This window comes from Pristiophorus japonicus, chromosome 3 (assembly GCF_044704955.1).
Source record: "Pristiophorus japonicus isolate sPriJap1 chromosome 3, sPriJap1.hap1, whole genome shotgun sequence".
Taxonomy (NCBI): Eukaryota; Metazoa; Chordata; class Chondrichthyes; family Pristiophoridae; genus Pristiophorus; species Pristiophorus japonicus.
Window position 1 is genome coordinate 214,934,140 of NC_091979.1, and position 24,728 is coordinate 214,958,867.

A 24,728-nucleotide genomic window follows, 5' to 3' on the forward strand; every position below is an offset into this window, starting at 1 on the left:
CCGCACCTCAGGAAGGATATATTGGCCTTGGAGGGGGTGCAGTGCAGATTCACCAGCGTGATATTGGGGGCTAAAAGGGTTAAATTATGAAGGCTGGTTTCAGAGACTATCCTTGTAGCCCTTTGAGGTCGAAATTCGGTTGATAACGCATACTGATAACGCTGGTGTTAGGTCTTAGCTGGGAGTTAGGTGTCTGGGAGTGGCGCTCGGTGCTGTGCACGCCTGACGTGAAATTCGCTTGAAATTTTTTAGGGGCGTAAAAACGTAACGTACCGCCAGCTGACGCCATGGAAATCATGATGTCAGTACGCGTGCAACGCCTCTTGGTGCCCTTCTTGTCACATTCACTTTTGCCACCTCATTTAATGGCTGGCATCCATGACGCCTGTAAAAGTTGGACTGCACAAGGCAGAGGAAAAAAATCGAGGGCCTTATTTAAATAGAGTTGCAGCCAGACCTCAGAGGTCTTGGTTAGTGCTGCATTTGATGCTCGCACACATAGTAGGGTGTTGGCATCGTACTGCTGCTGACTCATCAGATTGACTACAGGTACAACATCTGAAATCCGGAATCCTCGAGACCGAGTCCGTTCCAGTTTTGGGGTTTTTCCAGATTTCGGACAAGAAAATCAATAGTCTGAACCGGAGTCCTCGACCAAATTTATGTCGTATTTTGGGTTTTGCCTCAATAATGTCCGGTTTGCGGACAATAATTCCGGATTCCGGACGACTCCAACAGCTTTGCGCAAAATGTCCGGTTTTTCGGACAATTCCAGTTTTCGGAGTTACGGATTTGGAACGCTGCACCTGTACTAGTATTTGGGACACATTGGTTGCCATCTCGGCTAACTTTGAAATTTCTATCTCGCTGTGACCTGTGCCAAGTGATGGGGGCAGTGATGGCACACCATGTCATCCTGCGGCACCGACTTGAAAGGCACTGGCTGCAGAGACAGTTTATGGCAAATGTGGATCCTTCCCAGAGGAGAGGACCCAGACGGGAGGCAGGAGGCCGTACAGATGCAGGGTTTACCATGTGCATTACTCTTAACTTGAGATGTCCGAGGAGCAGTACTTAAGAAGGCTGAGGATCCGCAAGGAGGTGGTGACGGAGCTTTGCAACCTTCTGCGGACATCGGCACTAGGACCTCGCTGACAGTGGCAGTGAAAGTGGCAGTAGCACTGAACCTCTATGCTGCCTGCACCTTCCAGTTTCCTGTCAGCAATATATGCAACATTTGTACATTGCCAGGTGACTGACGCTCTCTATGGCAAACGATTGGATTACATCAAGTTCAGCATGCCCAGGGAAGACCAGGATGAGCGCTCCCGTGACTTTGCCAGGGTAGTGGGCTTCCCCAAGGTTCAGGGAGCCATTGTACACATGTGCCATTGAGGGCCCCGCCCCACAATGGAGAGATCTTTCGGAATCGCAAAGGATTCTATTCCCTCAACGTACAGCTGGTCTGCAAACACAGGCAGATAATCCTCGCTGTCAATACCCGATATCCTACCAGCTGCCACGATGCCTTCATCCTGCGGGAGACCAGTGTGCCACGACTCTTCCAGCCATCGCATGAAGACCGTGGCTGGCTCCTGGGCGACAAAGGATATGGTATGGCCCCCTGGCTGATGACACCCCTCTGCAATCCCTCCAACCCTACCGAGTAGCGCGACAACACCAGCCATACCACAATCCGGGCCATTATCGAGCAAACTATCAGGGTTCTGAAACAACATTTCCGATGCCTTGACTGCTGTGGAGGGGCATTGCAGTACTCACCTGATAGAGTCTCCGTGATCACCGTTGTCTGCTGAATGCTGCATAACCTGGCCATTATGAGGGCCCAGCCGTTACCATCAGGGATGGATGATCCACCTCAGGAGGAGGATGACGATGACGAGGTAGTCGAGGATCCTCACCAAAGTATGATACTGCTGCGGCTGGAAGGGCTGCATATCAGACACTCTTCGCTATTGATTCCAATGAATAAGTGTTAAAGTGCCGAATGACCAGCCTATACACCTGAGCATCAACTCAACACATCGCTACACACCCTGAAGCCCTCCATCTTAAATAATCAGTGCCTCATCATAAGAACAATCCAAACTTGCTTTATTACAAACATAAATCATGCGTGGTGAAAACAACTGCAAGACAACAACTTCATCCCCAACATATCAACATACCCATAAAACCCCGTCAAACATTCTCATAGACATCCAAATGGACTTATTGACATCAGTTCATTTTGTAACACGGTAGACATCTCTGACAAGTACCAAACAATTGTGGGATCGTTCATCCAAGTGCAACAACTTACATGAGCTCACATTACAACAACCTAGGCATCTTTGTTGACTATCAACCAAGTGTTTGGTCCGTCATACAAGTGTAACTAATGTTAAAAGCTCATATCTTCACCAGGTCAGCATATGTGGCCACCTTCCCAAAGGTCTTACCCTTGTCTTAAAGAGAGCTTTACCACCCTTTCCCTTCTCTCCTCTCCCACACCTACTGCTCCTCCGCAATGGGGTCTCAGGGTCTTCAGCAAGGCTGGTAGTCGGCTGCTGACTTGGATCCACAGCCACACATGATGGCCTAGCAGGACGTCCCCAACCAGCTCGGGTCCTGGAAGACCCGGCTGCGGACTGCATAACCTCAGCATGGGTGGAAGCACTCTGTTATGGATGGGGTGCAGGGAGTGGCAGCTGCGAAGGGGAAATGAGGTCATCCTGAGAAAGGACCATCTCGGTCCAATTGGCTCAACAGGCTGATACTCCCCCAGGGCAGAGAATCATCATCTGCAGAAATCTGGATGAAGTCAGAATCCTGCACTGGGTCGGCAAGGTTAGGTCCCTGTTCAACTGATGGGGCCCCAGACCGGATGGCAGCGGTCAGTGTGTCTTTGGAATCGATGTGCCTCTGCATCAAGAGTGTCTGCGATTGCAGTACACCAGAGAGCTGACTCAGGACACCATGCATTGATGACATTTGAGTATGGAGGCCTACAATAGCATTGGTATGGTGCTCAATGGCCACTGCAACGTCAGCCTTTGCCCGTGCCACCATGTCTGGGACCTATGGTCACTGTTTGCATCCAGCATCTGTTGGTACCTACCAAGGACGGGCTCAATGGGCTGCTGAGAAGTATGAGCAACAGTTGAGGCAGACTCCTCCATCCTCACATCAAGACTCTCAGGCACCCTTGCTATTGCACCTAGCAGATCGCTGAGCAACTGCAGGGAACCTCTAAGTTGGCTCATCATCAGAGTGCTGCTGAGCATCACTCAGGCATGCACTCACCCTCCGGGGAGCTGGTCCCTGGGCTTCCCCTCCCCCATGGCATTGCTGGAGGTCACTGGGTCTCGGAGCATCACCCACCTCCACCTCCCCCATCACCCCTTGGTCAGCAGCGCTGCTGGCCCCACTCTCCGATGGCGCAGCCTCCTGCATGAGGTCAAAGGAGGTGCCATTCTCCTGCACTTCCTCGTGCACTGGGTTGTCGCCACCATCTGCACCCGAGAAGGCCCCGGTGGGTCTGGCTGGTCATCTGAAAGCACAAACACAGAACAGTGGTTACCTGCAGGGGAGGGGGTCAGGAGTGGGAAACGCATTTGTGAATGCCAGTCTCATGAAAATAGCTGCACGTTGATGGTGTGAGGGCCAAGTGTCCTGCAGGTCACTGCATAGGAACTCAACATACTGTCACTATCCCGAGGAGGGTCGGTCACACCAACCGTCATCGCATCAACTTGAACGCCCATCAGGCCAGCTATCCATTCCTCCAACAGAGTGAGCACTTGGAGGTCTGGCTCCCCTCCACTAGTCTGCATTTGCTCCCATTGGTTGTTGGCGGGCTTCGCCTGCAACATTAAAGCGAAAGGCGGAGTTAGGCTACCGTCTTCAAGACACGTATGAAGACTGAGGAGTAAACAACATGAGGGGTGGGTCTGCAGAGCCGAGCAGCAAGGTTAACAGCGCATGTGGGCCCTTCCAGTGGGTGAGGCTGCAAACGAGAACCTTGACTGTGGCATCGCCCACTTAGAGCTTGGATTACGAAACACTGCATTGAGCAGAGAATGCATATTGAGGTCAGAACGTAGCATGTTGAAGTTTGAAATTAAAGATACTCACCCTCACTATCCATGTCAGCTCATTCTACTTTTTACGACATTGCATTGCTGTCCTTGACTCCGTGTCACTCACAGACAGTTGCTCTGCTATTTCCCTCCATATGTTCGGTATGTTTAGGGTTGGGGTTTCCTCCCAGCCTCTGACCTCAGCAGCTGCTGACGCCTCTCCTGTACATCAAGGAGTGGATCTACTGCGGTGTTCGTGAACCAATGGGCACGCTGACAAGCTGTTGCTGCAAGGTCTACCATGCTCACCGTCTGAGTGATTGCGTAGGAAGCGAATATACCCATGAGGCGTTCAGGCAGCCAATCAACATCTCAATTCAATCCAGATGGTGCCACTATGTCTATGGCCCAGCTCCAAATGCTGCCTAAGTCCCGGATGTTGAGCCCGCGCTTAACGGCCCACTTAGCGCCGCACAGCGCATCCAGGTAAGTGTGCAACGCTATGATTTTATGCTGCTATCAATTCTTTAGGTGTCTGGGGAGTCTGCCTGAAGCAAGGCATGAAAAATTTCTCTCATACGGCAGCACGCCTCAAAAATGTCGGTACCAAATTTCGACCCCTTTGTGTTTAGAAGGTTTAGGGTGACCTGATCAAGTTTTTTTTTATTTTAAAAGGAGGTGATATAGAAACTATTCCCTCTAGTGAGGGAGTCCAGAACAAGGGGGTATAACCTTAACATTCGAGCTAGGCATTTCAGGGGTGATGTCAGGAAGCACTGTTTCACACAAAGGGTAGTGGAAATCTGGAACTCTCTCCCCCAAAAAGCTAGGGTTCAATTGAAAATATCACAACTGAGATTGATACATTTTTGATATGCAAGGATATTAAGGGTAACAGAACCAAGGCGGGTAGATGGAGTTAAGACACAGATCAGCCATGATCTATTTGAATAGCGGAACAGGCTCGAGGGGCTGAATGGCCTCCTCCTGTTCCTGTGACACTAACTCTGTAATGTTACTGTCCTGGGTTCTCTTGGGGTTTATCTAACTAGATGTTGGTCTGATTTGCAGCTGATCTATAATCCGAGCGTGTTTGGGTTCCGGAGGAAAGCGCTCCTGTACATCAGCAGCACATGGAATCGGATGGACGTGGCTGCCAGTTTGATTTTTATAGTGGGACTCATTTGCAGGTTTGTATTGGTTCTGGTATTTGACTCTCATTGGTTATGAGTTTCATGACCTTGAGATGACCTCGGGCATCCTTCTCACTGGAAGCCAGCTCCATGAGTGCTGACCAGCCATTTAACCAGCGGGGGCCATCACTGCTGCCCATATCCTGATCAGGGAGATGCACACATGCACACATTCCAGCAGGAGAAGGGTTGTTGGCTGAGTTCTGCCCCTTCCTTCCCCATCTGCTACGTGTCTGCCCATTTCAACGGTCTGCCTATGTCATCCTGAAGTAGCTCCCCAGCTGAAAGTAGCTCACTAGGCAGAGACTGAGGATTGAGCCTGGGTGTTTCTGCTGTGCGAGGCTCCGTTCCACACTGCACAGTACATTTAACGCAGGGACATCGAGACGAGCTACTCAGCATTGCTCATGACCCACTGTAGATACGGACAGATTCTCAAACAGAGCATTGATGTGAAAATGTTAATCAAAGAAACAAAGACTGACTTGCATTAATGTAGCGCCTTTCAGGACCTCCTATAGCGCTGTAAATCCCCATAACATGTACAACGTTACCCTTTAACAGATGTCAAAAACAGCTGGGGACTCCCCTCTAACTCCTCTCTCACGCTCCTGTATCTGGGGAGTCTCCTCTAACTCCGAACTCACAATCCTGTATCTGGGGAGTCCCCTCTAACTCCTCTCTCATGCTCCGATATCTGGGGAGTCCCCTCTAAAACCCTCTCTCACAATCCTGTATCTGGGGAGTCTCCTCTAACTCCTCTCTCACAATCCTGTATCTGGGGAGTCGTCTCTAACTCCTAGCTCACAATCCTGTATCTGGGGAATCTCCTCTAACTCCTAACTCACAATCCTGTATCTGGGGAGTCCACTCTAACTCCTCTCTCACAATCCTGTATCTGGGGAGTCCATTCTAACTCCGCTCTCACAATCCTGTATCTGGGGAGTCTCCTCTAACTCCTCTCTCACAATCCTGTATCTGAGGAGTCCCCTCTAACTCGTCTCTCACACTCCTGTATCTGGAGAGGCCCCTCTAACTCCTCTCTCACAATCCTGTATCTGGGGAGTCTCCTCTAACTCCTCTCTCACAATCCTGTATCTGGGGAATCTCCTCTAACTCCTAGCTCACAATCCTGTATCTGGAGAGTCCACTCTAACTCCTCTCTCATGCTCCTGTATCTGGGGAGTCCATTCTAACGCCTAACTCACACTCCTGTATCTGGGGAGTCCCCCCTAACTCCTAACTCACAATCCTGTATCTGGGGAGTCCCCTCTAACTCCTAACTCACAATCCTGTATCTGGGGAGTCTCCTCTAACTCCTCTCTCACAATCCTGTATCTGGGGAATCTCCTCTAACTCCTAGCTCACAATCCTGTATCTGGAGAGTCCACTCTAACTCCTCTCTCACAATCCTGTATCTGGGGAGTCCATTCTAACTCCTAACTCACAATCCTGTATCTGGGGAGTCTCCTTTAACTCCTCTCTCATGCTCCTGTATCTGGGGAGTCCATTCTAACTCCTAACTCACAATCCTGTATCTGTGGAGTCTCCTCTAACTCCTTTCTCACAATCCTGTATCTGGGGAGTCCCCTCTAACTCCTAACTCACAATCCTGTATCTGGGGAGTCTCCTCTAACTCCTCTCTCACAATCCTGTATCTGGGGAATCTCCTCTAACTCCTTTCTCACAATCCTGTATCTGGGGAGTCCCCTCTAACTCCTAACTCACAATCCTGTATCTGGGGAGTCTCCTCTAACTCCTCTCTCACACTCCTGTATCTGGGGAGTCCATTCTAACTCCACTCTCACAATCCTGTATCTGGGGAATCTCCTCTAACTCCTAGCTCACAATCCTGTATCTGGAGAGTCCACTCTAACTCCTCTCTCACAATCCTGTATCTGGGGAGTCTCCTCTAACTCCTCTCTCACAATCCTGTATCTGGGGAATCTCCTCTAACTCCTAGCTCACAATCCTGTATCTGGAGAGTCCACTCTAACTCCTCTCTCATGCTCCTGTATCTGAGGAGTCCATTCTAACGCCTAACTCACACTCCTGTATCTGGGGAGTCCCCCCTAACTCCTAACTCACAATCCTGTATCTGGGGAGTCTCCTCTAACTCCTCTCTCACACTCCTGTATCTGGGGAGTCCATTCTAACTCCACTCTCACAATCCTGTATCTGGGGAATCTCCTCTAACTCCTAGCTCACAATCCTGTATCTGGAGAGTCCACTCTAACTCCTCTCTCACAATCCTGTATCTGGGGAGTCTCCTCTAACTCCTCTCTCACAATCCTGTATCTGGGGAATCTCCTCTAACTCCTAGCTCACAATCCTGTATCTGGAGAGTCCACTCTAACTCCTCTCTCATGCTCCTGTATCTGAGGAGTCCATTCTAACGCCTAACTCACACTCCTGTATCTGGGGAGTCCCCCCTAACTCCTAACTCACAATCCTGTATCTGGGGAGTCCCCTCTAACTCCTAACTCACAATCCTGTATCTGGGGAGTCTCCTCTAACTCCTCTCTCACAATCCTGTATCTGGGGAGTCTCCTCTAACTCCTGGCTCACAATCCTGTATCTGGAGAGTCCACTCTAACTCCTCTCTCACAATCCTGTATCTGGGGAGTCCATTCTAACTCCTAACTCACAATCCTGTATCTGGGGAGTCTCCTCTAACTTCTCTCTCATGCTCCTGTATCTGGGGAGTCCATTCTAACTCCTAACTCACAATCCTGTATCTGTGGAGTCTCCTCTAACTCCTTTCTCACAATCCTGTATCTGGGGAGTCCCCTCTAACTCCTAACTCACAATCCTGTATCTGGGGAGTCTCCGCTAACTCCTCTCTCACAATCCTGTATCTGGGGAATCTCCTCTAACTCCTAGCTCACAATCCTGTATCTGGAGAGTCCACTCTAACTCCTAACTCACAATCCTGTATCTGGGGAGTCTCCTCTAACTCCTCTCTCATGCTCCTGTATCTGGGGAGTCCATTCTAACTCCTAACTCACAATCCTGTATCTGTGGAGTCTCCTCTAACTCCTTTCTCACAATCCTGTATCTGTGGAGTCTCCTCTAACTCCTTTCTCACAATCCTGTATCTGGGGTGTCCCCTCTAACTCCTAACTCACAATCCTGTATCTGAGGAGTCCCCGCTAACTCCTCTCTCACACTCCTGTATCTGGAGTGGCCCCTCTAACCCCTCCCACAGATGTATCTTGGGAGGACCTTCTCAAAGCATGATAGAGTAAAGAAGGAGGCCTGTGGTGGCTCTTTGAAAGAACTATCGAATTAGTCCCACTCCCTGCTCTTTTCCCATACCCCTGCAATGTTTCCTCTTCAGGTATTTATCTAATTCCCTTTTGAAAGTTACTGTTGAATCTGCTTCCATCACCCTTTCAGGCAGGAGAACAATCCCAGTTTCTCCAGTCTCTCCATGTAACTGAAGTCGCACATCCCAGGTACCATTGTAGTATATCTCCTCTGCACTCTCTCCAAGGCTTTGACATCCTTCCTAAAATGCGGTGCCCAGAATTGGCCACAATACTCCAGCTGAGGCTTAACCAGTGATATAAAGGTTTAGCGTAACTTTTTTGCTTTTGTACACTATGCTTCTGTTTATAAAGCCAAGGATCCCAATTTTTTTTAACAGCTTGTCCTGCCACTTTCAAAGATTTGTGTATGTACACCTCCAGATCTCTCTGTTCCTGCACCCCCTTTAAAATTGTACCATTGAGTTTACATTGCTTCTCCTCAATATTCATTCCAAAATGCATCAATTCACACTTCTCTGCATTAAATTGCATCTGCTACATGTCTGCCCATTTCATCAGTCTGTCTATGTCATCCTGAAGTTTGAAATTTTATGTCATCTGCAGACTTTGAAATTATGCTCTGTATACCCAAGGCCAGGTCATTAGTAAATAACCTCCCTCACACTCCTGTGTCTGGGAGATCCTTGAAACCTTTTTTTCATACTCCTGTATTTGGGGATAGCGCTGTAACCCCTTTCCCACATTCCTGTATCTGAGAAATAATTTTTTTATATTCATTCATGGGATGTGGGTGTTGCTGGCAAGGCCAGCATTTATTGTCCATCCCCAATTGCCCTTGAGAAGGTGGTAGTGACCTGCCTTCTTGAATCACTGCAGTCCGTGTAGTGATGGTACTCCCACATAGAAACATAGAAAATAGGAGCAGTAGTAGGCCATTCGGCCCTTCAAGTCTGCATCGCCATTCAATATGATCATGGCTGATCCTCTATCTCAACACCATATTCCCGCTTTTTCCCCATACCCCTTGATGCCTTTTGTTTCTAGAAATCTATCTCCCTCTTAAATATATTCAGTGACTTGGCCCCCACAGCCTTCTGTGATAGAGAATTCCACAGGTTCACCACCTCCTCATCTCAGTCCTAAATTTCCTACCCCGTATCCTGAGACTGTGACCCCTTGTTCTAGACTTCCCAGCCAGTGGAAATATCCTCCCTGCATCCAGTCTATCAAACCCAGTCAGAATTTTATACATTTCAATGAGATCCCCTCTCATTTTTCTAAACTCTAGTGAATACCGGCCTAGTCGACCCAATCTCTCCTCATACGATAGTCCTGCCATCCCAGGAATCAGTCTGGTGAACCTTCGCTGCACTCCTTCTATGGCAAGTATATCCTTTCTTAGGAAAGGAGACCAAAACTGCACACAATACTCCAGGTGCGGTCTCACCAAGGCCCTGTATAATAACTGTAATAAGATATCCTTGCTCCTGTACTCAAATCCTCTTGCAATGAAGGCCAAAATACCATTTGAGTACCTAACTGCTTGCTGCATCTGCATGTTTAATTTCAATGACTAGTATACAAGGACACCCAGGTCCCTCTGTACATCGACACTTCCCAAGCCATCACCATTTAAATAATACTGTGTCCTTACGATTTTTCTACCATAGTGGATAACTTCACGTTTATCCACATTATACTGCATCTGCCATGTGTCTGTCCATCCACTCAACCTATCTAAATCGCCTTGCAGCATCTTTGCATCCTCTTCACAACTCACAATCCCACCTAGTTTGTGTCGTCAGCAAACTTGGAAATATTATCCTCATCCAAATCATTTATATATATTGTGAATAGCTGGGGCCCAAGCACTGATCCCTGTGGTACCTGCCACCCCGAAAAAGACCCATTTATTCCTACTCTCTGTTTCTTGTCAGTTAACCAATTTTCAATCCATGCCAATACATTACCCCCAATCCTATGTGCTTTAATTTTGCACAATAACGTCTTATGTGGGACTTTATCAAAGGCCTTCTGAAAATCCGAATACACTACATCTAGTGGTTCTCCCTTATCTATTCAATCAGTTACATCCTCAAAAAACTTCAGTAGGTTTGTCAAACATGATTTCCCTTTCATAAATCCATGTTGACTTTATTTAATCCCGTTGATATTATCTAAGTTTGCCGTTATCACATCCTTTATAATAGACTCTAACATTTTCCCTACTACTGATATTAGGCTAAACGGTCTGTAGTTCCCCATTTTCTCTCTCCCTCCTTTTTTAAATAGTGGGGTTACATTTGCCACCCTCCAATCTGCAGGAACTGTTCCATAATCTATAGAATTTTAGAAGATGACAACCATTGCATCTACTATTTCCATGGCTACCTCTTTTAATGCTCTGGGATGCAGATCATCAGGCCCTGGGATTTATCGGCCTTCAGTCCCATTAGTTTCTCCAGCCCTATTTTCTTACTAATAATTATTTCCTTTAATCCCTCTTGCTCACTAGACCCTTGATTCCCGAGCATTTCTGGAATGTTATTTGTTTCCCCTTCCGTGAAGACAGAACCAAAGTATTTATTTAATTGTTCTGCCATTTCCTTGTTCCCCATTACAAATTCTCCCATTTCTGTCTGTAAAGGACCTACATTTGTCTTTTTACGTACTGCTAGAAACTTTTGCAGTCGGTTTTTATGTTCCTTGCAAGTTTACTCTCATATTCCATTTTTACCCTCTTAATCAATCTCTTGGTCCTTTTTTGCTGAATTCTAAACTGCTTCAATCCTCAGGTTTGCTACTTTTTCTGGCAACTTTGTATAACTCCTCTTTGGATCTAATACTATACTTAATTTCTTTTGATAGCCATGGTTGGGCCACTTTTCCTTTTGTGCTTTTACTCCAGAAAGGAATGTATAACTGTTGCAATTCATACATTTGTTCCTTAAATATTAGCCAGTGTCTATCCACTGTCATGCCTTTTAATAAATCTTTCCAATCTATCATAGCCAATTCATTCCTCATACCTTCGAAGTTTCCTTTGTTTAGATTTAGGACCCTAGTTTCAGATTGGACTACTTCACTTTCCATCTTAATAAAGAATTCAATCATGTTATGCTCACTCTTCCCTAAAGGACCCCGCACAACAAGTCTGTTAATTAACCCCTTCTCATTACATAATACCCAATCTAGGATAGCCTGTTCCCTAGTAGGCTCCTCAACATACTGGTCTAAAAAAACATCTCGTACACACTCCAGGAATTCATCTGCCACAGTATTATTACTGATTTGGTTTGGCCAGTCTATATGTAGATTAAAGTCACCTACAATTACTGTAGTACCCTTGCTACATGTGTTGTAATGGCTGTCTCGCTCTTTTTCACCTCGTTGCTTTGAACGTCGAATTACCCGCACACACTCAGTTGTAGTAAAGGCAGCATCGGGTCTTTTATTTAAACATTCACACTAAACAAACCAAGTATGAAAGTTACTCAGAACACTTCACAAAGGCACCTTGCTTCGATTTCCGTGGCACCTTTCGAATGGCCAGTGTCTCTACAGTCCATAAGAGTCTGTGTGACAAAAGCCAGTTCCATCTTTTATATCTAAAAAGCCTTTGAACTCTTATTCTTTGCATTTAGACAATCATGACTAACTGCTTTCTGAATCGTTTAACATACAGACTATTATTCCCACCGTAACAAGGTACTCAAATACTTAACATTGCTTGTTTAATCTACAGATGTCATTAAATAGTAACAAAATTACAATCAAATACTTAACATACAGACATCATCAAATCGTTTAATCATGAATTTCCATTATTCCCACTGTAACAAGGTACTCAAATATTTAACATCCAGACATGACCAGTCCCTCATCTCAATGGCTGGAAGGCACCACATTGTCTAACAGTCTCTTTTTGATCCAAACTTCCAATCTTCTTGTTTATTAATCCAAACTTCAATCTTCCTGCTTTCTTAATCCAAACTTCAGAATGCGTGCTGAACAAAGAGTTCAGAAACGCGGGACTGTGCTCCCACAACATGCATCTCTAATTTCCTGTTTGATGCCGTCCCCTACACTACCACTATTGTTTGGAGGCCTATAGACAGCTCCCACCAATGTTTTCTGCCCCTTGGTGCTCCTTAGCTCCACCCAAACTGATTCTACATCTTGATTTTCTGAACCAATATCCTTTCTCACTATTGCTCTGATTTCATCCTTTACTAATAACGCCACACCACCCCCTCTTCCTTTTTGCCTGTCCTTCCTAAATATCGAATATCCTTGGATATTTAGTTCCCAACCCTGGTCACCCTACAACCATGTCTCCGTAATTGCAACTATATTGTATCCATTTACATCTATTTGCGCTGTTAATTCGTCTACCTTATTACAGATGCTTCATGCATTCAGAAACAATGCTTTTAGATTTGTCTTTTTAACATTATTAGACATCTTAACATTATTTTGTACTATAGCCCTATTTGTCTTATCGCTATTTTTTCTTACCTGGACCCTATTTATTAGTGCATTCTTGTGTTTGTATGCTCTGTCCCTTCCGACATAATCTGGTTATCCTTACCATAATCACTTTCCTGCATTGCTTCCTTTTCTTTTCTCTTCAGCATTCTAGATTGTTCTCTACTGCGACCGTCCTCTTCCCCAGCCCCCACTCCCATTTAGTTTAAAGCCCTGTCTACCTCCCTAGTTATTCGGTTCGCTAGAACTCTGGTCCCAGCATAGTTCAGGTGTAGTCCATCCCCATGGAACAGCTCTCTCTTTCCCGAATATTGGTGCCAGTGCCCCACAAATCGAAACCCACTTCTCCCACACCAACCTCTGAGCCACACATTCATCTCCCTGATTCTATTGACCCTATGCCAATTTGCTCATGGCTCAGGTAATAATGCAGAGATTATTACCTTTGTGGTTCTGCTTTTCAATTTAGTCCATAGCTGTTCAAACTCTCTGAGCAGAACCTCTTTATTAGTCCTACTTATGTCATTGGTACCTACATGTACCATGACAACTGGATCCTGCCCCTCCCACTTCAAATTCTTCTCCAGCCCGGAGGAGATGTCCTTTACCCTGGCACCGGGTAGGCAACACAGCCTTCGGTACGCACGCTCTCAGCTGCAGAGAACCCTATCTATCCCCCTAACTATACTGTCCCCTACTTCAACCACCTGCCTCTTTACTCCCCCACTTGAATGGCTTTCTGCACCACGGTGCCTTGGTCAGTCTGCTCATCCACCTCACAGTCTGCACACTTGTTCTCAAGGGTTGCAAGGACCTCAAATCTATTGTACAAGTGCAGGGACTGAGACTCCTGTAATACTACCTCGTGGATCCCCGTACCTGCCTCCCTCGCAGTCGCACCCTCCTGTCCCTGACCACGTGTCAATTCTAAAGTATTTAATCTAGAGGGTGTGGCTGCCTCCTGGAGCAAAAGGTCCAGGTAACTTTCTCCCTCCCTGATGTCTCGCAATGTCTGTAGCTCGGACTCCAGCTCCTCAACTCGGAGCCGAAGTTCGTGGAGCCACAGACACTTAGCGCAGATATAGTCGCCCTGGACCAAAACGTCCAGAAGCTCCCACATATTGCAGCAGCAACACATGTTCTGGTTTCCCATTATTTTAATAAATTAATTAGTTTAGCATTAATCAAGTATTTATCCTATATAGTTTATTAAGTTAGTTAAACAAATAAAAGTTAATTTTTAGTATTTAGTTATATGCTATATGTTAATTTAAAAGAAAAAAATAGACACTTAGCCCACAATCACTACCAATCACTTACCTGCCTTACCTGTGATGTCACAAGCAGAGTTCTCCTCACGCGGAGCCATGCGATCACCTGGGAGAGGCAAAAAAAATATAAAAACCAGGCCAATTGAAGAAAAATCTGGGAAAAGTCCTCTCCGACCCAACCAGGCGACCGAAACTAGTCCAGGAGATCTCACTGGCCGCATGCTGTGGCCTGCTGTGACTTTTATCCCCACTCTCGGGCCTCGGTCTGCTCCCACTCAGGTACGCCACTGCTCTTTGGAAAATGTTAGGAAAAGCAAGGCAAAGCAACACCTCCCGCCCCCACTTCACCAAACTCTCCCACTTAGCAAGCTCTTGTTTTCTCACTCGGAGCTGGTGCACTCTGAGCTCCCAGCACCCAGCCCTTGGTTTTTAAACAGTACTGTTAGAGAACGTGTTCCAGGATTTTGACCTAACGACGATGAAGGAGCAGTGATATCTTTTGAAGTCAGGATGGTGCATGACTTTAAGGGATATTTGGAAGTGGTGGTGTTCCCATACGCCTGCTGCCCTTTTCCTTCTAGGTGGTAAAGGTCGCGGGTTTGGGAACTGCTGTTAAAGATGCCTTGGTGAGTTGCTGCAGGGCATCTTGTAGGTGATACACACTGCAGCCATAGTGCGCTCGTGGTGGATGTTTAAGGTGGTGGATGAGGTGCCACTCAAGCGGGCTGCTTTGTCCTAGATGGTGTCGAGTGTTGTTGGAGCTGCACTCAGCCAGGCAAGTGGAAAGTATTCCATCACACTCCTCACTTGTGCCTTGTAGATGATGGAACGGCACTGGGGAGTCAGGAGATGAGTCACTTGGCGCAGAATACCCAGCCTCTGACCTGCTCTTGTAGCCACAGTATTTATGTGGCTAGTCCAGTTAAGTTTTTGTTCAATGGTGACCCCCAGGATGTTGTTGGTGGGGGATTTGGTGATGGTAATCCCATTAAATGTCAACGGGAGATGGTCATTTCCTGGCACTTGTGTGGCACGACTGTTACTTGCCGCTTCTCAGCCCAAGCCCGAATTTGTCCAGGTCTTGCTGCAGGCGGGCACAGACTGTTTCATTATCTGAGGAGTTGCAAATGGAATTGAACACAGTGCAATCATCACGAACATCCCCACTTCTGACCTTATAATGGAAGGAAGGTCATTAATGTAACTAACAGCTGAAAATGGTTGGGCCTAGGTCACTGCCCGAAGGAACTCCTGGGGCTGATAAACAATCACAACCAACTTCTTTTGTGCGAGGTACAACTCCAGCCAGTGGAGAGGTTTCCCTCTGATTCCCATTGGCTTCAATTTTACTCGGGCTCTTTGATGCCGCACTCAGTTAAATGTTACCTTGCTGTCAAGGGCAGTCACTCTCACCTCACCTCTAGAATTCAGCTCTTTTGTCCATGTTTGGACCAAAGCTGTAATGAGGTCTGGAGCCAAGTGATTCTGCCGAAACCCAAACTGCGTATCGATGAGCAGGTTATTGGTGAGTAAGTGCCTTGATAGCACTGACAACGACACCATCCATCACTTTGCTGATAATGAGAGTAGACTGATGGGGCAGTAATTGGCCAGATTGGATTTGTCCTGCTTTTTGTGGGCAGGACCTACCTGGGCAATTTTCCACATTGTCAGGTAGATGCCAATGTTGTAGCTGTACTAGAATAGCTTGGCTAGAGGTGTGGCTAACACAAGAACATAAGAAATAGGAGCAGGAGTAGGCCATAGATAAAAAAACGGGATGAGGTTCTACAAGACGAATTTAGGGAGCTAGGAGCTAAATTTAAAAAGTAGAACCTCAAAAGTAGTAATATCAGGATTGCTATCAGTGCCACGTGCTAGTCAGAGTAGGAATTGCAGGATAGCTCAGATGAATACGTGGCTTAAGGAGTGGTGCAGAAGGAAGGGATTCAAATTCCTGGGACATTGGAACCGGTTCTGGGGGAGGTGGGATCAGTACAAACCGGACAGTCTGCACCTGGGCAGGACAGGAAACAATGTCCGAGGGGGAGTATTTGCTAGTGCTGTTGGGGAAGGGTTAAACTAATATGGCAGGGGGATGGGAACCTATGCAGGGAGACAGAGGGAAGTAGAATGGGGGCAGAAGCAAAAGATAGAAAGAAGAAAAGTAAAAGTGGAGGGCAGAGAAACCGAAGGCAAAAAGCAAAAAGGGCCACATTACAGCAAAATTCTAAATGGGCGAAGGGAGTTAAAAAGACAAGCCTAAAGGCTCTGTGCCTCAATGCGAGGAGTATTCAGAATAAAGTGGACGAATTAACTGCGCAGATAGCAGTTAACGGATATGATGTAATTGGTATCACGAAGACATGGCTCCAGGGTGACCAAGGCTGGGAACTCAACATCCAGGGGTATTCAACATTGAGGAAGGATAGACAGAAAGGAAAAGGAGGTGGGGTGGCATTGCTGGTTAAAGAGGAAATTAATGCAATAGTAAGGATGGACATTAGCTTGGATGATGTGGAATCTGTATGGGTGGAGCTACAGATTACCAAAGGGCAGAAAACGCTAGTGGGAGTTGTGTACAGACCATCAAACAGTAGTAGTGAGGTTGGGGACAGCATCAAACAAGAAATTAGGGATGCGTGCAATAAAGGTACAGCAGTTATCATGGGCGACTTTAATCTACATATTGATTGGGCTAACCAAACTGGTAGCAATGCAGTGGAGGAAGATTAGGGATGGTTTTCTAGACCAATATATCGAGGAACCAACTAGAGGGCTGGCCATCCTAGACTGGGTGATGTGTAATGAGAAAGGACTAATTAACTATCTTGTTGTGCGAGGCCCCTTGGGGGAGAGTTACCATAATATGGTAGAATTCTTTATTAAGGTGGAGAGTGACACAGTTAATTCAGAGACTAGGGTCCTGAACTTAAGGAAAGGTAACTTCGATGGTATGAGATGTGAATTGGCTAGGATAGACTGGCGAGTGATACTTAAAGGGTTGACGGTGGATAGGCAATGGCAAACATTTAAAGATCAACAATTGTACATCCCTGTCTGGAGTAAAAATAAAATGGGGAAGGTGGCTCAACCGTGGCTATCAAGGGAAATTAAGGATACTGTTAAAGCCAAGGAAGAGGCAGATAAATTGGCCAGAAAAAGCAGCAAACCTGAGGACTGGGAGAATTTTTTAATACAGCAGAGGAGAACAAAGGGTTTAATTGGGAGGGGAAAAATAGAGTATGAGAGGAAACTTGCTGGGAACATAAAAACTGACTGCAAAAGCTTCTATAGATATGTGAAGAGAAAAAGATTAGTGAAAACAAACGTAGGTCCTTTGCAGTCAGATTCAGGTGAATTTATAATGGGGAACAAAGAAATGGCGGACCAGTTAAACAAATACTTTGGTTCTGTCTTTACGAAGAAAGATACAAATAACGTTCAGAAATACTAGGGGACCGAGGGTCTAGTGAAAAGGAGGAACTGAAAGAAATTCTTATTAGGCGGGAAATTGTGTTAGAGAAATTGATGGGATTAAAGGTTGATAAATCCCCGGGGCCTGATAGTCTGCATCCCAGAATACTTAAGGAAGTGGCCCTAGAAATAGTGGATGCATTGGTGATCATTTTCCAACAGTCGATCGACTCTGGATCGGTTTCTATGGACTGGAGGGTAGCTAATGTAACACCACTGTTTAAGAAAGGAGGGAGCGAGAAAACGGGTAATTATAGACTGGTTAGCCTGACATCAGTAGTGGGGAAAATGTTGGAATCAATTATTAAAGATGAAATAGCAGCGCATTTGGAAAGCAGTGACGGGATCGGTCCAAGTCAGCATGGATTTATGAAAGGGAAATCATGCTTGACAAATCTTCTAGAATTTTTCGAGGATGTAACTAGTAGAATGGACAAGGGAGATCCAGTGGGCGTGGTATATTTGGACTTTCAAAAGGTTTTTGACAAGGTCCCACACACGAGATTGGTGTGCAAAATTAAAGCACATGGTATTGGGGGTAATGTATTGATGTGAATAGAGAATTGGTTGGCAGACAGGAAGCAGAGAGTCGGGATGAACGGGTCCTTTTCAGAATGGCAGGCAGTGACTAGTGGGGTGCCACAGGGCTCAGTGCTAGACCCCAGCTCTTTACAATATACATTCATGATTTGGATGAGGGAATTCAGTGTAATACCTCCAAGTTTGCAAATGACACTAAGCTGGGTGGCAATGTGAGCTGTGAGGAGGACACTAAAAGGCTGCAGGGTGGCTTGGACAGGTTAGGTGAGTGGGCAAACGCATGGCAGATGCAGTATAATGTGGATAAATGTGAGGTTATCCACTTTGGTGGCAAAAACATGAAGGTAGAATATTATCTGAATGGTGGCAGATTAGGAAAAGGGGAGGTGCAACGAGACCTGGGTGCCATGGTACATCAGTCATTGAAAGTTGGCATACAGGTACAGCAGGCAGTGAAGAAGGAAAATGGTATGTTGGCCTTCATAGCGAGAGGATTTGAGTAGAGGAGCAGGGAGGTCTTACTACAGTTGTACAGGACCTTGGTGAGGCCTCACCCGGAATATTGTGTTCAGTTTTGGTTTCCTAATCTGAGGAAGGATGTTCTTGCTATTGAGGGAGTGCAGTGAAGGTTCACCAGACTGATTCCCGGGATGGCAGGACTGACATATGAGGAGAGACCGGATCGACTGGGCCTGTTCACTGGAGTTTAGAAGAATGAGAGGGGATCTCATAGAAACATATAAAAATTCTGACGGGACTGGACAGGTTAGATGCAGGGAGAATGTTCCCGACGTTGGCGAAGTCCAGAACCAGGGGACATAGTCTAAGGATAATGGGTAAGCCATTTAGGACTGATATGAGGAGAAACTTTTTCACTCACAGAGTTGTTAACCTGTGGAATTCCCGACCGCAGATTTGTTGATGCCAGTTCATTGGATATATTCAAGAGGGAGTTAGATATGGCCCTTGCGGCTAAAAGGATCAAGGGGTATGGAGAGAAAGCAGGAAAGGGGTACTGAGGTGAGTGATCACCCATGATCTTATTGAATGGTGGTGCAGGCTCGAAGGGCCGAATGACCTACTCCTGCACCTATTTTCTATGTTTCTATGTTTCTATTTGGCCCCTCAAGCCTGCTCTGTCATTCAATAAGATCATGGCTGATCTGATCTTGGCCTCAACTCCACTTCCCTGCCTGCTCCCCATAACCCTTGACTCCCGTATCATTCAATCCAAGGCCAATCTTATCAGTCCGAGGAGATCTGGAGCACAAATCTTCAGCACAACAGATGGAATGTTGTCAGGGCCTATAGCCTTCGCTGTATCCAGTGCGCTCAGCCATTTCTTGATATCATATGGAGCAAATCGAATTGGCTGAAAACTGGCTTCTGTGATGATGGGGACCTCAGGAGGAGGCTAAGATGGATCGTCCGCTCAGCACTTATGGCTGAAGATGGTTGCAAACACTTCAGTCTTGTCATTTGCACTCATGTGCTAGGATCCACTGTAGTTGAGAATGGGATGTTTATGAAGCCTCTTTCTTCGATTAGATGTTTAATTGTCCACCAGCATTCATGACTGGATGTGACAGGACTGCAGAACTTTGACCTGATCCATTGGTTATGGGATCACTTGGCTCTGACTATAGCATGCTGCTTTTATTGTTTAGCATACATGTCGTCCTGTGTTGTCACTTTACCAAGTTGGCATCTCATTTTTAGGTACGGCTGATGCTGCTCCTGGCATGCTCTTCTACACTCCTCATTCAAGCAGGGTTGGTCCCCTGGCTTGATGGTAATGGTAGAGTAAGGGATGTGCCGGGCCATGATGTTACAGATTGTGGTGGAATACAATTCTGCTGCCCCTGATGGCCCACAGTGCCTCATGGAGGCCCAGTTTTGAGCTGCTAGATCTGTTCTAAATCTATAACATTTAGCACGGTCTTAGTGCCACGAAACACGAAGGACGGTGTCCTTAGTGTGAAGAAGGGACTTTGTCTCCAAAGGACTGTGCTGTGGTCACTCTTATCAATACTGTCATGGACAGATGCATCTGCGACAGGTAGATTGGTGAGGACAAGGTTAAGTAGGTTTTTCCCCTCGTGTTGGTTCTCTCACCATCTGCCGCAGAGTCAGTCTGGCAGCTATATGCTTCAGGTCTCGGCCAGCTCAGTCAGTAGTGGTGCTACCGAGCCACTCTTGGTAATGGACATTGAAGTTCCCCACCGAGAGTATATTCTGTGCCCTTGATTCCCTCAGTGCTTCTTCCAAGTGGTGTTCAACATGGAGGAGTACTGATTCATCAGCTGAGGGAGGGCGGTAGGTGATAATCAGTGGGAAGTTTCCTTGACCATGTTTGACCTGAAGCCATGAGTCTTCATGGGGTCCGAAATCATTGTTGAGGACTCCCTCCCTCCTGACTGTATACCACTGTGCTGCCACCCTGCTGGGTCTGTCCTACTGGTGGGACTGGCCATATCCCGGGATGGTGATGGAGGAGTCTGGGATGTTGGCTGAAGATATGATATTGTGAGTATGACTATGTCAGGCTGTTGCTTGACTCATCTGTGGGATAGTTCTCCCAATTTTGACCCAGCTATTAGTGAGGAGGACATTGTAGGGTCGACTTGGTTGGATGTGTCTTTGCCGTGTCCAACTCCAGTGCTGGGTGGTCCATCCAGTTTTATTCTTATTGTTTTTCTTAGTGGTTTGATACAACTGAGCAGTTTGCTAGGCCAGTTCAGAGGGCAGTTAAGAGTCAATCACATTGCTTTGGGTCTGGAGACATATATAGGCCAGAACGGGTAAGAGCAGCATATTTTCTTCCATAAAGGACATTAGTGAACCAGATGGGTTTTTACAATAATCCGGTATTTTCATGGTCACCAATTCTAATACTAGTTTTTTATTCCAGATCTTTCTAACCTCTTTCTCTCCTGTATCTGGGAGGTCCCTCTAACCTATGTCTCACAGTCCTGTATCTGGGAGGTCCCTCTAACCTCTCTCTCACTGTTATGTCCTTACTATACAGTATAAATGCACACGAGGCCCATACTTGAGAGAAGGTCACTCTGTGACCAGTTACCTTTATTACCAAGACCTCAAGTGATGAAGGTGGGTGGAACTTCCCCTTTTATACCTGAAAGTCCAGGTTAGGAGTGTCTCCCACAAGTTCACCCCCCTTGTGGTCAATGTTCTCAAGGTGTACAACTTAGGTCAGCTTATACATGGGTTACAATGATAGTTGAATACATGACACTCACTGTCCTGTTTCTGGGACGTCCCTCTAACCTCTCACAGTCCTGTATCTGGGAGGTCCCTCTAACCTCTTCTGACAGTCCTGTATCTGGGAGGTCCCTCTAATCTCTCTCTCACAGTCCTGTATTTGGAAGGTCTCTCTAACCTCTGTCTCACAGTGCTATATTTGGGAGGTCCCTCTAAGCTCTGTCTCACAGTCCTGTTTCTGGGAGGTCTCTCTAACCTCTGTCTCACAGTCCTGTATCTCGAAGCTCCCTCTAAGCTCTGTCTCATTGTCCTGTATCTCGAAGCTCCCTTTAAGCTCTGTCTCATTGTCCTGTATTTGGAGATATCCTTCTGACCTCTCTCTTACATTCCTTTATTTGAGAAGTTCCCTCTAAACCCTTTCTTTTTCGCTCCTGGACACAATATGGAGAAAGGGTTTTGTCTGATTGTTGATTCCTGTCTCCCCTTCAATATCTCTGTTCCTCCATTGTAACTTTTTTGCCAGTCTCTCTGGATGTTATTGATAAAACTAGTTTGACATTTCTCTGAACTCGCTTCTATCTTTGACCTTTGAAGCTTCTAATACTCTACTCCATTCCACACTCTCACTTCTCACAGTGAATACTGTTTTACACACTAACTTCTAAACTGTGGAACGCCTTACCGGGAACTCTCTTCATTAGCACGGAGAAGGTTAAGTGGACGTTCTGATTAGAGTTGCCATAAAAGGAAGAGTGGGTTTTAATGAGGTAAGTTGGGGAAAACTATTTCCACTGGTCAGTGCGTCGGTACCTGGAGGTCATCAATGCAATAACGTGAAGAATTGGGTTTTTATGTAGGGAGCAGGGCAGCAGTTGTGAGAAGGGGCAGCATCGTATACTGGGAGTGTGCAGATCAATACGAATTATTAACTTGTAGTCACTTGTTGCACTTTTAACTCATTAAAATTTACTCAATGCTATGACCCATTTTGTGAAAGTGGAAGAAAATGTCTATGGAGACACAGGATAGATGTGGTCTTTAAACCACCCATGGAAAGGTTCCTCAGTTTGTTGTCCTGGCCTCACTATCGGGACCAGTGAGGATATTTGGGACCACGGTCGGGAATTTTCCCCTTGAGTTGCTCCCACTCTGCTGGCGTAACTTCGCTGGAAGTGTGGAGGGAAATCGAGACTCATCTCTGGCGAAGTTGGAATGGGAGCGGTTAGCAGAAAATTCCCGGGCTGTAGGGAGCCAGGAATTACCCATGAGAGAAATCGACAATACAGAAGTATTTAGATTAAGGGGAGGGATAGAATATGGGTTCTGAGCTCAGTATTTTAGGCCTTTATCAATCCAAATACTCATTACAAACAAAGCCCATTTTTATACATTTCTCTCATCTTCTCTGCATAAAAGTCCACACAATTCTGCATCATATAATTATGACATAAGGAGAATTGAATTTACTTCTTCTTTATCAATAACTTTAGTTTTCTTTAGTTAACAAGCTTTTTCCATAGTCCAACTCCTCTACTTTGTTATCTTATCAATAGTTTCACTCTTGTTGCATATAATTGCTATTCCACCAAGTGAAACTTTTAATTATAAGTCAAGCTTTGCTTCAGTATAATTTCATACCAGTCAATGTCCTGCTTCTATAGAAACCCCAATTTGAAATTATACTCAGATGTTTTCCTTTGTAGAACTAACTGTTTTTCCACAATATTATCAAATGATTCAATGGCAGTCTTTAATTCAACCGCTTATTACTTCATCTTGACACTGACCATTGCTGCAGGGTCCAATAGCCCAGTGGTACTTTAAATGGACTTCAACCACCTTGCATAAATGGAAAAGGTTAAAGGTTAACATTACTACACTGTAAAGAAAAATCAATTGCAATATAACTGTAGTAGACCTTTTCCTTACACTTCTTCCAAGCGTAGAGGAAACCTGGAACTCTTCTCCCAAATGGCTGTGGATGCTGGAGGTCAATTGAAATTTTCAAGATTGAGACCGATTGATTTATTTTGGGCAAGGGTATGAAGGGATTTGGAGCAAAGATGGGTACATTGAGTTGAGGTATAGGTCAGCCATGATTTAATTGAATGCCAGAGCATGCTCGAGGCTGCATCGCCTACTCCTGTTGCTTTGTATTGGGAATGTATCCCAAGATTTCCTCCAGGAACACAGTCACAAGGGAGTTGTTCAGGATGTCCTCCAGTTGATCTTCAAGGTCCTACTGTTTCCCATTCTGTAACGATATTTATAAAATCCTTTCACATTATCAGCTATAACCCCCACAGTCTTAACCTCATTTCTATTCACTCCTTTGCCTGATTTCTACATCCTTTCATAATCCTGATTTGCTCCTAGATTATTATTTCACTCATTACCCACATCAGCTCCTGCCTTCCTCTGCTACACTTTCCCACTGGGATATAGGCAGTGTATTCTCAGTCACATGTTCCTGGAGATATCAATTTACCATCTGCACTCTCCCCTTCTAGCAATAGGCTCCAGCCCAGTGCTCGTAGATCTCTCCTCGCACTCATAACCCTCCCACCATCCTCTCTCCTAAAGTTCAATTTCTCCTTCCTTTCTGCACTTTTAGCTTAAGCCCCAAAATTACTGAGGTCGTAGAAGGTGACAAGACAGATTTCCACCTAGCAGGGCCTCAAATTTGGGCGGAACCTGGTTCCACTGGGATTCCATTCTGTTTAGACTGCACCCCTTCAATTGCAGAGGGGAGAGGCTGCAGGTTATAGGCAGGTGCATCTGGGAGACTTTGTGACCCTGTCACACTGTGAGGTGGTTTATGGGTAAGGGATTATTGGGGAATCTCTGTGACCCTGTCATTGTATGAAGTGGATTATGGGAAAGGGTCCATTCTGCGTGTAATATTTTGGAAATGTTTGTACTTTCAGGTGTTTTCCTTCAACGTTCTACCAGGGAAGGATCATTTTGTGCCTAGATTTCATCATTTACTGTCTCAGAGTGATGCATATTTTTACAGTTAGCAAAACCCTTGGGCCAAAAATCATCATGGTGGAAATGATGGTAAGGTGTTGCTGTACAGTGTGCGTGTGTTTTTGTGTGTTTCATTCATGCAGTGTTGCGTGCTGTACCTAAACATGATGGGGCCGAAACTCAAGGTCCTGATAAGGCCCATTACTGCCGAAA

General features: G+C 45.9%; 1 protein-coding gene across 1 annotated transcript in view; it reads left to right on the forward strand.

Annotated features, from left to right (window-relative positions):
- Positions 1 to 24,728, forward strand: part of trpm2 (transient receptor potential cation channel, subfamily M, member 2) — a 410,019-nt gene that overhangs the window by 237,043 nt on the left and 148,248 nt on the right. Inside the window, exons 20-21 of the mRNA XM_070876247.1 lie at positions 5,154 to 5,272; positions 24,473 to 24,605. Of these exons, the coding sequence (XP_070732348.1) occupies positions 5,154 to 5,272; positions 24,473 to 24,605 (252 nt within the window). The remainder of the gene's footprint in view (positions 1 to 5,153; positions 5,273 to 24,472; positions 24,606 to 24,728) is intronic.